The sequence below is a fragment of the Anoplolepis gracilipes genome, chromosome 2 (assembly GCF_047496725.1).
Source record: "Anoplolepis gracilipes chromosome 2, ASM4749672v1, whole genome shotgun sequence".
Classification (NCBI taxonomy): Eukaryota; Metazoa; Arthropoda; class Insecta; order Hymenoptera; family Formicidae; genus Anoplolepis; species Anoplolepis gracilipes.
In genome coordinates, this window is record NC_132971.1 from 5247646 (window position 1) to 5262308 (window position 14663).

The 14663-nt window shown below is 36.8% G+C and overlaps 1 protein-coding gene across 3 annotated transcripts in view; it reads left to right on the forward strand.

Moving 5' to 3' along the window:
- Window positions 1-14663, forward strand: part of LOC140676016 (uncharacterized) — a 227913-nt gene that overhangs the window by 40414 nt on the left and 172836 nt on the right. For all 3 annotated transcript variants that reach the window (XM_072910597.1, XM_072910599.1, XM_072910598.1), the window contains exon 2: window positions 3254-3387. In XM_072910597.1, the coding sequence (XP_072766698.1) occupies window positions 3254-3387 (134 nt within the window). The remainder of the gene's footprint in view (window positions 1-3253; window positions 3388-14663) is intronic.

Below are 14663 nucleotides of genomic sequence, written 5' to 3' on the forward strand. Positions count from 1 at the left end.
GCTGTGTTGCGGTGCTTAGTTTTCTCGAAGAGGGTCGACCCTTGTCGCGGTCGCCGCCGATCGTCGACGACAACGACGACGACGACAACGACGATGATTACGACGTTCTCTCTTCGGCAATTACAGCTCAAGTGGCACCGTAAAAGACAGGTGGTAAGCTGCATCAGGTCGTCCCGCACGCCATCTTTAACTTCCTCCTCTTCCATCTTCTCTTTTTCTTTCTTATTCTTTCATTGTACCATAAATTTATGACAAGATATATATTTCAGTATTTATCCCTTTCCAGAGATAACCACTCAGATTGATGGTCCGTTTTAAGTCATCTTTCTTCTTAATTATTTTCTAGCTACCAGTATTATATTGGGAAAATTTACCGCTCCGTGATCAATCTGGCATCTGTTCGATCATTTAAATATTATATCATATAGTATTGTATAGCGCGCTTTCTAACTTTCCTAATTCCTCTAATAATATATATATATATATATATATATATATATATATATATATAACAATTTGTTAATAAAATTATTTGAACGTATTTCAACTTTAAATAGTTTTGTCATGTTATTAATATCGAATGAGAAACTTTTTTAAGTATATATGTCTAAATTTCAAATATTTATAGTAAACTTCCTATGAACTTTGTATGTTAGCAGTCGACAAACGTACAATCTCTATGAATTCTACATGTTATGTATAACAGAGAGATATTATTAAATCGTAATAATGTTGGTATGGTCGCTTTACAATAAAACGGAATCTACATGGAATGGCAGTGTTTGTTCAGAGACATTTTCAACGGCGACACTTTATCGAACGATAAACGTAAATGATTTGCCTGGATCCGGATGGATCGTGGAATGTAAGGAAACTCGATGCGAAATCTTTGTCGTCAAGGGTTGCGGATAATCGACTTAACGACGAGGCTTAACGACTTGGCGGTAACGGTTTCGCCGGATCTCCTCTCGTCGTCGCCGAGCATTACGATCCGCGAGAATTCTATAAACTTGAGTCCGTCTACATTGCGACTGAGCAATCGCGAGACTCGGGCACTATAATGCACGGTACGACACCATCATACGTGTCATGGGGGAATCGATCCGATCCGGTTGTAAGCCGACCTAACCATAAGTTCGCCGCGAATCGTCATGCTCGTCGAACAAGAGTACCTCGGCTTGCATGCAGGAAACCCGAATAAAATGCCGGGGTCTTGATCCGCGCTGCTTAAAGGCTTGACTCTGTTGGCACTTCGCTAGAGACATCCTTTCGCAAAAGGTATCTCGATTCCTCGAAGTTTCAGGTCGTCGGTTTCGTTATTGAAAATAGCAACATAAATTGTTGCTTTGAAAATACGCCGACAGATTAGTGAATCTTTTAAGTATGCTTAATTATTTATTATTCTCAATAAGATTTATTATTCAATAAAAGCAATTTAACACTTCATTTCCTGAGATATCTCTTATGAAATAATTTTTATTTTTATAACATTTATAAATGATATAAAAAGTCTTCGTTTTCCTGTATTAATCTCTTCTCTCTATCGCCTCTCTATTCATCGTTTGCGGTTCAGCCTCACGAAGACGCGCAGGTGTTGCCCGCTCGTTTAACGTCTTCGATACGGCGCTTACAAGACCGGCTGGCATGATATGCAAGAATTCTTCAGGAAGCGAGGAAAGATGGCGATCGGTGCTCTGATGGAGCTGCTGACTCGTCCTGACTGAAATAGGACTCGTCGTTCGGCGCATCCTTAAATGTTTGCGCGCGTATCGAATCGTGCGGAAGCAGGCGTGATTTGCGGATTCTCTTGTTTCGTTGCTCTTACGAAATCGGTCGATTTAATTACACCGCTTATCAGGCTGTTCGGCTTGTTCGACGGCGTGATTTTAATGGGCACTTGCGAGATATCCGGGTTCAATGCCGCGGTGAGCGATACTTTTTCTCCCTACGCGCGGTGTAAATAACTAAGGTTTTGCCAATCGTGATTATCGGCTGTCACGCAAAACGCGAAAAAGAATCGTGCGCGGAATTCCCAGAAAGAAAGCGGTCGTTCCTTCACCTCGCGGTTACACCGTGTCATTATATCGATCTTTAGACGTCCAATTTATCGCGACACTTTGCGCGAATCAGTCGTACGTGTATTGTACAGCTACACATGTACCATGTATCATCATCGTCGTGTCATCTAATTATATGTATCCCGATGAAAAGCTGTCCGTTGTTTTTCTTGTACATACGTCAGACAATTCTCAAGCGACAGGACATTAGTTTGATGAACGTGTCGTTATTGCTGAGTAGTGTTTTCAAACGGGATCGGATCAATAACGGTTTGTTTAATTTCTCATTGAATCTACGTGACAATGAACTCAGTAAATTCTAGGCTGCTATCATATGTTTCGCCATTGACATCGAGCTAATCGAAGAGAAACTTGTTGATTGCACACACACGCACACACACACACACACACACACACATATTGCTACATATAGACTTATAGTTGAAATAGATTAAACTATTTTTATTATTTATAATAAAAATATAAATTATTTATAATATATTAATCTTTTATAATAAAATTTATAATATATAAATTCTTTATAATAATAAACATTTAAACTATATGTAATATATTTTTAATATATATTTATAATTATATAATTATAATTATATATGAATATTTCTGTTGTAATTAAAAAAATCAGATATGATTTATTTTTATTGTATATAATAATTTACTTACTTTTTAATTATTCTAATTATAGGAAGTAATATTACGGATGCTGTAATTAGTTATATGTAGTTTTATAATAGTATAAAACTAATTTTATAATATTTCATAATAGTTATATTTATAATAGTATTAGTTATACATATGTAGTTTTATAATAGTATAATTTTATGATTGCATATACATTATTGTCGTAATACATTTAATAAGTTATTTAATTTCTCATTTATTCTCTCTCTCTCTCTCTCTCTCTCTCTCTCTCTCTCTCTCTCTCTCTCTCTCTCTCTCTCTCTCTCATCTCTTTCGATGTATTTCATTAGTCATCGATATATTACGGTCTATGATTTCTACTTCAGAATAAAGTTATTTATCGCGCTGTTTTTGTAATTTGTATTATGTTTTTGATGTACATATTTTATTTTTTGCGTTATTTTCAATTTCTTAAATATATTTATTGTTTGTTGTTGTTGTTTCAGTGTAATGAGAACATTTCTCTAATAAAATCAATTTTCTTTTATTTTTAGGGATCGTGACAACCTGGCGGACGGCTCGGAGCGAGACTCCCCCTGGAGTTGTGGGGGTGGCAGCGGTGGTGGCCGCAGACCCCTCACCTCCATTATCGAACACCTACGCACCTCCAAAAGAAGACTTCACAATGGTGAGTTACACATTCAGTATCTGTATCATAGTCTCCCGCCACATATTATTCCTTTCCTGCGTTGTTGCATTAAATAAGAATTTAATGAAGTGTTTTTTCGCTTCTCTCATGCGCATCGTTTGTCTCAGAGAGAAGTGCGTAAAAGCGTTTCGTCGCACGGCGAAATGCCATAAAACTGGTTTCATTTATTGGAAGTACGAAATTATTTTCTCGACAGAATGCTGGAATCGCGTGTTACGCGCACACGGACGTGTGCAAGTTGACTAATTGATCAGTAGCTTTTATACTCGACCGAAAACACCATAAAGTTAATTATTTCAAATTACTGCTCCGGGTTTCGGTATTTTATATCCTCTATAACGATCTCAGCCAAACGGAGGAATTTATCGACGCGTTCGTCTGTTATTCCCGAGACGGTGATTTTATATATATCAAGCTGTCTATAAAATATCTTCGTAGGTTGTATTAAAAATATAAGTAATTTATACAAGCTTTAAAAATTGATCAGTATTAATGGAATGTGTGTTTATTATAATTTTATAATATCTGATACAAGACCGATAGCTTGGAATAACTGCTTGTTATGTTTTCAATAATATGAGATTTTATGTAAAGTCATAATATTTAAATGTATCTCTTTATACACACATCTACTATATAATATTTAAAAATATTGCAAACTTTGCGATGCAAATTGCATACGTAATTATCGTGATATTCGTTAACGATAGTGTTAAAAAATCTAGCTACATTTAATCTGAGCACAAATAGAACGATGGTGCAGATACGCTATTAATAATAATATTCAGATTGCTCTTATGCTATAAAAACTATAAACATGACGATAATGATTTGGGAAAGTGAGCGCTCTCATAATCATAATAAATAATAAAGAATCCGTTGGCCAACACACACACACGCACACACACACACACACACTTATACACATGTATATATTAGCCAACAAAATGCACACGACTCGTTCCTTTGATGACAGCGCGTCGCTTGAGAGCGAACAGACGAGCGGACTTCGAGAGAAGCGACTCTGGCGACTCCCGTGATGTCTTCATCCCGGGTAATTAGAAGCACGGATGTGCATAAGCCGGACATATATCGGCCGCTTGTGTGTGCGCGTCGATTCTCTCGAGTGAAACGAGTGTCTTCTTCGTAGCGGCGGCGGTCTTTTCCACATGGCGACACTTGTCAGTATCCTGGGTGGAAGCATGCGATGTGACAGACGACGAAGGGGAGTTCGTCACAGATGAGGGTGAGGGAAAGGGGCTATTTCTTCTTAGAACATTACGGTAGCATTGATTTAAAAAAAGATATTTTTTTTGCATCATAGGTAGCCAGACATACAAAAATCAGGCATCGCGAACGGCCGCGAGTCGAGAGTTTATTACGACCTTGGAAGGAGGAGATTTTAAGTACAGGAGAGATAAAATACAATTATATATAAGCGGACGTTCTGATGTACGATAATAATGACAATAATAATAATAAGCGATAATATTATTTTTAATTATTTTCGATAATATTATTCATTAGCGATAATTAAAAATAATATTGTTGCTACTAATAATCGAGGTAGAACAACGCTGGCGAAATGTTATTAAAAACGAGATAGAAATATGGGCGATGGTTTACGATAACATTATTTTAACGTTGTTATTTATGTGAACAAATAAGTTAATAGCCGCGATTTTAAAAATTAAAAAAAAGTGTGACGTAAAAACTTTTTATGGAGGAAATAGTGGGAAGGTTACGAGCTTTACATCAATCACATATTTAAAAAAAAAAAATACAAGTGATGATAATTTTTCTAATTATAGATGTTGCTAATTATAGAAACGGTAAAATACCAAAAGAAAAAGGAAAATGTAAACGATATTTTAGGACTTAGGAGATATAAATATATCTTTATTTTTATAGATATTAGCTAATTACATTGTATTATTTAATATTAAAAATAAGTAAATATCTTTTTTTTCTTGATTTAAACATTTACGAGGCAACATAACGAAGAGATGAACTATAATGAAGGGAATAAAACAGGTATTAAGAGCGCTTGACGCGAAGGAAGGTAAAATCTCGACGTCAATCGCGATTACCGGATGAATTTTCAGCGCACGTCTCATTAGCCCATGCCCTCATTATTACGTTATCAACGTCCTCGGGCTCGCATAATGGGTCTTGAATATATTTATGAGGGTAATCCCCGTGCGGCGAAGTCGTGTACGTACAAAAGCCGCGATCGAGTGGCTCTCTCTTCGGCCTCTGTAACAATAATCCCTGCATCCTCTATATAATTGTGCCCGCGGAGGATTTATAGGGTCGGTCCGGGGCTCTGATTCTATCTAACAATCTGCCCATTGAGTAAGCAGCCTAGAAGTGCGCAGAGATATACCACGCTACCTTAGCAATAGGATTCATTCAAGAGTACCGAGACCTTTCTTCTCAATGCTGATAATTCTGGCTTTTTCGAATTTTATGCAGTGCAAAGAGCAAAGGTCTGAAATCATAATCATAATCACAATCTGAAATCACGATTTCTGTGGGTATGAAATATCGGATTTATTAAAATCCGCGCAAATCGAAACGAATAAAATTCATATAAATAGTTAAAAAATTAAGTATAATAATATTTTAACTACTTTTTCTAGTCTTTTATATCAATTATATATGTGATAGTATCATTTCTTGAAAATATATAAATAAGAGTGTGACTTTTTATTTCTAACAGTTTTATAGTTCTTGATAATTTGAATGAGTAATTCTGGTAATTAAACAATGTTTCAGGATACGTCAAGTTTCCATAACGTCACATTATCGATATTTTTCTTTTTATTTTTTTTGTAAAATTTTCAAAGCTTTATATTTTTATGCAAGCTTTAGAAAAAGTACTCCTTTTATATAAAAATAAAAATATATTGATTAAAATAGAATAATTACGAGCAAACGCACCTGTACCAGTATTGAAAAGAGACATTAGTCAATTTTCGAGAATTCTATTTATTCTAAAACAGTTTATCTATTCTATTTATTTTAAAACAGTTCATGTCTTCGCAATATTGAGTATATTCTTTCATTTTCTATAGAATTTTTTTGTTAAGTCAACTTAATTATTTACTAATTGATATTTTACTCCATCTAATACGGAATAGGCAGAAGAAATGATTTATTTTACTGAAAGTAACTTTGCTTGTTATTACAATTTCCAAATTGTTGTCCGCTTGGTCGAGTCTGATTTTATAGACATTGTTCCCGTAAATCATTTGCAGGTGACGAGCGCTGTCGTTAAGTTTTTCCTTCGCTTGTCGAGATAGCTACGTACGCGTGTTGTCTTCCGAGCGACGGTAAATCATTCGTCCGCAGTTGATCTACTAATTTACATATTAATCTTTAGGCTGGTGAAATTAATATGTAAATGACTACAGTCGCTACCAGCTCAATGAATCGCCAGTCAGTGTGCGTGGGTGAAAATGAGCCGGTCTATTATATCTAAGTCGTGCCATAAATTATCTTATCTTATTGTACTTGTCTATGATACTATCCTATAACATTGCTTGTAATATGCAATCTTGATAAGCTTATGTGAATTTGTCAATTTTTTGACAACTATTCTGTCGCTGTAAGATACTACTAGTTTGTATTATTGTAACTGTCAATTGTAAACGTAACGCGGGAATTTGCGTGCAAAACGCACTTAAGAACAGTGACTATCTATAAATTGTAATTGATAATGTAGACGTTAAAATTTTCAGTTTGAAACCGGTATATTTCAGTCGACAAATTTCCATGAGATTTCCATATTTGACTACGATTTTCCGATAAACACGTTTGGCATCTTGGAAGCGTTGATTCAACACTATGGCAAGCGGTTGCAGGCGCGTTGCGTTATGCGGTCTACAGGATGTGCAGGGGCATACACAATTTATAATGCAATTAGAGCCTCGGATGGTAGCGTTCGGATTTATGGCAGGTAGAGAATCCGTCGTGAAGAGGCGGAGGGCGATTGGACCAAAGAAAGAAGAAGAGGCAGAGGCAGAGGTGAAAGAGAAGGTAAAAAAAGAAAGAGAGAGAGAGAGAGAGAGAGACGGCGCGGTGAACTGTCGGACCTCGAGACGGGGGCTATATTCCCGTGGAATGAGTTATATGCCTCCCGCGGTAGCCAATGCATTATTTATCGCTCGGCTTTTCATTATTTCTTCGTCGTATACTTACGTAGCGGATCCAGACTCGAAACACGCTTTCCGGCGCGGCAGTGGCGTCCGCTCGTTTGCGCTCATTTATCCTCACAGTGGCGAGAGTCTCTTTTAATTTCTCTTTGCCTTATACTCTTCTTTTTCCAAAGTATAAGAGAAATTTAGAAGATGCTTGAAAAATATCTAAAACTATTGAATTTATCTTAAACTTGAAATCTTTGCGGTTTTTTAAATTTAAATTTTTATGGATAAATATATACTGATTACTTTATTTTTAAACACACATTAAATTTGACAGATTTAAATATTACTATAGAATATATAAATTTTAATAGAATATATTAGCGAATGTTTTTGCCTTGCCGAATGTATTCCTCTTTTCTTCAAGCTTCTTCCGCCTCTGCTCATACGGAACGTGCGATTTTTTTTTTTCTATTTCTCGCCATAGTCTAGGGATGCCTCTATTATTAAGTGCTATAACTTATACCGGCGTTATATGATGCTAATGAGGATTCTTCGCGCGAGTAGCCGCAGTTATTTACAACCGCGTATTTTTTTCCTATTACCGTTGAACGCGGTAGCGTTTAATGCGCGAAGTTACACGCTTTTTAGATGGTTCCTCTTTCCACCTGTCGTTGCTTTTATTTGTATTTGTCTTCGTTGATTCCTCGCTGTGAGCACACTTCGATAAATGTCTCGTAAATTTCATATACACCATCATTTTTTGGCGGATATGTCTTTATATATTGATATATTAAATAGACGTATACATGTGTTTTCTTGCCTCTCTTTATTCGTTTATAGGGTATCACAAGTCAATTTACGAGCTGTCAAGATTTACTTGGCAATTAAACTTGAAATTAAAATTTACTTTGAATTTATATTACATTAACTATATAAAATATTTTTTTTTATATATAGTATCCGTGATATTGTCAAGAGAAAGTGTTTTAATCGTTGGATATACATATATCAAAAACATTAACTTGGTCATTGAAGTTAGATAATGAATCTGTATCAATATCCATCTTTTCAGGCACGACATATGTTTATGTCATTGTTAATCGACACATATTCTAATCGTTACTAACGACGTGGGCACGAAAAATAATAGCGGCGCGGTTGTTCGACCAGAAACAAACACGCGAAATCGTCGGCGAAGCGTAACCTGGCGAGCATTATCGTGATATTAAAATCAATCGCGGAGCGGAGATTAATCGCAAAGCGTGCAGGTATAAATCACTTTCGATGAGGCTCACCTTCCGTGTTCGAGGAGAGGCAGGGAATTTCAATATTCCTTTGGCGTGCAGAGGGAAAAGGGGAGTTGCAAGGGTGCAGCTCGCTCGTTCACAAAATTGAGTGCACGGCTGCTTTTACGTGCGATCGAAAAATTGATAGCTGTTGTCCGATAGTGAAGGTACTGTGATGTGATCTAGATAGACGAGCATATTAGAAAAGGAAGCACGAGATAAGTAGCTCTGACCTCGCCTATGTGTTACTAGGATATTCATAGAAAGTTTGCGATGAAGATAATCATTTCTTGGAAGAAAACTGTGCGAACTCCATTTTTTGATGAGCACAGAATATATTTAGATGGAAAAATAATTAACTTTATGCCTTTGAAGATTTGCAAATGTGAAAAAATAAATGTGATTCATATAAGCAATGATATTCATTCCTTTGATTTTTTTTTTCTAGATATTTTGGTATCACATAATTCTTATAATATAATTCTTTTCAAATTTTGTATGAGTTATATGTAAAGATATTAAATAATGATATTTTTTGTCATATATTTTCTTTTAAATTTTTTGACGTGTGCAATGGTGATTTTTGTGTGTATGAATGACCTGTGGATTAAGGTTGAAAACACTCGCTCGGTGAATCAGTGTCGGCGATAACTTCAACATTGGTGAGATATTAGAAAGTCTCTCTTCCGCAGCGTTATAAGCAGACGAGCGCGATTGCGGGCGTCAAGGAGGCGAAGCCGAGCACGAACCGTTAATCGCGAGCGTAATTACGATAATCGCTCATTGATTGCCTCGAGAACGTGCCTTCTGCACTTTCCTACCGCGTGTAGTGGTAGCGCGATGCATCTGTTGCATCACGATCGATCGATGCTTCTACGCACAATGAAACCAGACAGATCCAGGACGACACGATGAGAATTATTGTACGTTACATTGAATAAATAACAAATCGGGCCTCTTACGCTTTCTACACCGTTCTACCGTTGTTTGTAGAAAGTGTTAACACATCTGATCTATTTTATCGTATACATCTATTTATCAGCTGTCTCTTAAAAATTTCTATTTCTTCAATCTCTCTTTTGAATTTCTTTCGTAAAAGATTATATGGTTTTTCTTTTTAACAATGAGTTTCGCAGGCAATAACGAAATTCTAACAGAGTTATTTCTATTTTTATTGTTGCGATATACCGTTCATAATCGTGCGTTATATTTTTTAAATAGTAACATGTCGAACTGACAAATTACTCGCGAAATATCTATGCGCAACGCATTTGCGCATAGATATGCTAATTGCGATAGCTGTGATATTTGCGATGAATAATTTGCTCTGGACGGATCATCTATACACACCTTCGACCGCATTTGAAATTATTCAGTTCACGCTTTCGTAATATGCGCAGTATTCGGAACGATAAATGCAATTAATGAGTAGTCGAAGTGCACGCGCGCGACTGTATAATTAACACGTGATTTAACGGTGACGTGTTTGAGAAAATTGATGTAGACTCTTGATGACCCGAGGACGAATAATCCGCAAGCAGCCGTCGCGAATAAAGACATTAATAAGGTGCTGTCCTCGTGAAAAAACGCAGAAGAAAGTGCGCGCAGGATCTCCCGGTGCAATACAATACGCTGTCAGGTCTCGGGTAAAGGATATTGCCTGCATGATGTTACGGACGATGGTGGTCCTCGTTGGATGGCCCAGATGGTGGTGCTATCTCGAGATTCTGATACTTACTCGGATATACGCGTTATCGGTCAGGCAATCGTGAGCATCGAATAAAAACGACTAGCTGGTCGTTGTTGCGGTGTTGATACGGATGTTGCGGAACAGAAATCAAGCGGATGATGCGGTCTTAATATAAAATCAGGGCAGAAGAACTTTCTTTCGCTGCGTAACATTATTCTTCTCGAGAACTATGAATCGATAATATTTTCATTATTTATCGGTAAATTATTGCTATGCGAGAAAAGTTTTGAAGAAGAGAAAAAGCGAATATATATTTTAAGAAGCGGACTTTTTATTTAATGCGATTTATTTAATATCTATACGTTATTTAATTATCTTTATATTATTTTTTAGTGAGTATGTCTAATGATTTAAATACAGACTGTACTTTATTAATAATCAAATTGAAGCTAAAAACAAATTTGATAAACTCGCGATTATCAGAATATCAGTTGATCAGTACACAAATCGCTGCTTGTGTACAAAAAGGTTGATCTTTAACCGATATGCTTGAATCGCCGTGGTTCATTGAAGCCATCGGCCAAAGTCCAGTTTCTTAACGACTGACCCGATGCCCTGCGTCGACCTCGCATCTCTCAGCTTTGTGTACCAATCAATTCGCAGGACAAAACGTCTTGCCAGCCATGTGTAAATGAGAAAACGGAACGAGCTAGTTTACTCTTGCTCAGTCAAGTTTATCGCGTAGCCTTCGCGAGGCCTCGGTCTATCATTAGTCGGTGTCAGCTATGCGCAGCCTCCTTCTCTCCTTCTGGAGCAAGAACTCTGAAACCACGACCGCATGCAAGCCAGACATGTAACATGACCTCTTCAACACTTTCGGGGAATTAAGATATCGAGAGGAAGAATGAGTTTATTGTTCTCTCTTTTCTTCAGTTCTTTTTCTTGGTTTTTTTTTTTAAATTTGTAAATATTATAGAAATCATTTATATGTATATATTATATAATATAATCAAGCAGAAATTCAAATTTTAATTCTACGCATTTCATATATAGAAAAAAAATAGATTTGAAGCTAGATGTTGCATTTTTATATCGTTGCGATTAAGCAAAAAGATTATTATTTACTTCGATTCTGTGATTGAATTTTTTTACCTTTATTTATATAATTCTGTTGTAAAATAATAATTCTTGTTAGAAATATTTTCGAGTGACGCATATAGTTTCTACGAAGCGCAATATACATGTATATGCCGCGGTGATATTCTGTGGGAACGACTAGTTAATAAGAAACGAGCAGATTATCGACATAAAAGCAATTTGCGCATTGTTCCAGCCGATATGCAAATTCACACCGTTAGAACGACGTCATTGTATTTCACTCGTATCACCGGCTTATTAACTTTGGCGTTTATGACCCCGTGAACTGCGTCAAGTCGAGCAGCCGAGAGCATGCTTTACCGTCTATTTTATAGCGGCGCGCGCTACCAAGAGCGAAATTAAGACGGCGCAAACAGTGTCATTCGCGGAAAAACATCCGTTATTTGTATTCGCCGTCGGCCAATGCCTACGGGTACCCGGTCTCGGTAATTTATTCGGAATCGTGAAAATTTTATTACTCCATCGCATCCGATCGCGCGAACGTTTAATCGCACGCACGCGCGCGCGCGCGCGCGCGTTGTTGGTCGGCGAGCGAACGGGGCTGTATAAATGATCGAGGATATCAGGTGAATGGAATGATTAATATTCCGCATCCTGTTATCTGCTTTAAGAGTCCCGCTTTGTACCCGAGAAAATTGCGACGCACAAAGGCGCGCCCGCAACGAACTGTTCGTGGATAACAATCGCGCGGCCTCCGCGTTGTGCACGAGGACGCTGGAAAATGTAAGCATAATATGTAAATTAGAGAGTTGTATTGCTCAAAGTGTTGGTCGAGGTGTCAGTCGTGTCTTTGTGTAACGATGTTTCTTTGAGCGCGTATATTGATATAGTATAGACGGTTTGCGATCAAACAACATGAACGATATTTTCATACGTGGGAGTGGCAAGATAACGAATAAATGAATAAACTATCCGGAAATGGATCTTTCGCAATTCTTTACAGAGATTATACAGCGTGTCACTTCTGTCAATTACAACAGTGTGACATGCGCATATGATGCAATTAAATTTTTCTGTTTTTAATTTACGCTTTTTGTTGCAAAGACATTGGTATCTGTATGATTTAAAAAATGACAGTTAATAATATTAATTTTTTTTTAGTTTATAACGTCACAAAATTATAGTTAAGATGCATTCGAGATCTCCGGAAACTTGGTGCTAACCGATATAAGTCTTCCCTCGGGCTATCAAATTCCGCGAGAATAAAGATGTGGGATACATCGGACGTCTTGTGAATGGAATTATTAATATTTCCCGTCGTGCACTTCTCCCTTTTTCTCGTGTGGTCTTTCTCCATACCGTCCGCGAGCTCACGCGAGATACCCTTGCCGATAATTTATGCGAAATCATGAAATCAAGTTTTACTACTTCCTGCCCTTTAGCTATCTTGAAACTTTCTGACGGAGAGAGATTTTCCTCCAGATAAAAATTTTCGTCTAGACAATTAACTCTTTTTGACAAGTATTTTATTACATCGTAAATGAAAAGATAAATTTTCTTTATGTATATACTAGATTTACAAAATATATTAATAAATTTAACATGTAGATGTTGTTTTATTGAAAAAAAACATATTTGCAAGAAATTTTAATCTTTTCGTTATAGATAAGGAAAGCATATCGTATGCTTAATTAATGTTTTTTATTCTTATTCACGATGCAATGTTCCGTATCGCAGTTGATGAAACATTTATTTTCCAGTAGAAAGTTGCTATAACAATTTAAATTCTGTTGCAATTTTATGTGTGAAAAGTAAAGTACTGTGTGTGTATACAAAAATGAATGTCTCTCTCTTCTATTTCATTTTACAGTAGCGCTTCTTTCAGATAATGTTTATATGATAAATTAATTGCTTGTTAATACTTAACTTCAAGTATTCACGGAGTAAGCTTACGTAAATATGAAATTATAGAGAAAAGCGGTAGCGTTATTATAGTAAATGGTGTCGAAATCGGCTGGTTGAGCACCGATTCTCTGTATGTAGACTTTACACGCGGATAATTAAGATATCCCGCATGTCGGATAGATTTATGAATATTTTCCGTGCTCGTTTCACCTTCTTCTCATTCTCGAATCGCAACGTCACAAGAATCTCGGCAGCGAAATGCTCTTGAAGGTAATGTCATATATATTAATATCTTACACTTAATTCTGATTGGCTTAAAAAATATAATAAAAATGCGAATTCCAACGTCATAATATCGAAACTCGCGCCTTGATCGTAAAATTTAATAACGCGAATCAAATGTTTTATGAAATTATGACATTGACTATTTCTATTTATAACATTCTTGAGCGTCAATTTAAATTCACATATAAAGCAAATTATGCTGAAGATTACGTCGAGACACGGATAAATAGTCCAAATTGGTGAACTAGTTAGATGTTTCATTTTAGAGATCTATTCAAATTTGAAGATTTGTCGAGAAAATCGCACGCGATTGACTTGTGAGTTAATATAATACGAATTTAATATAATCATCTTATAAGTGACCGTTCTATAAAATTCTTACGATCGATTTCGATGTGCTAGAAATTTTGTGACACGTGTGTACGTATTATGTGTGACGCGTAAACTGATAAGATAATCGACGCAGCGTATTTAAAAAAAAACAGGTAGTCACGACGCCCTCCCCCTGGTGTTTTGTACGCGGGAATAACGTGAAATAAGTATTTTTACGTGATCTTTTTTTTTACGACGCGACGTATTATTACTTTAATGCATCGTTGCCGTTCGCGAGGAAGGACGGACGAGCGGCGAATCGAAATCGTCTTGATCGTCGGCGGTAACGGAGTAGGTTACTAATGGTGGGCTTGGTGGGTCGGTGGGTTGGTAGACTGGGTTGGGCTTCTTAGAGGTCCACTGAGGTCAGCTGTGTGCGCGAAGGATATGGTTGCCCAAGGCACCGATGACATCGAGGAACGAATAACCGGGTTCGAGAGTCGGGAAGAACGAGCACGTCGGCCTGACAGA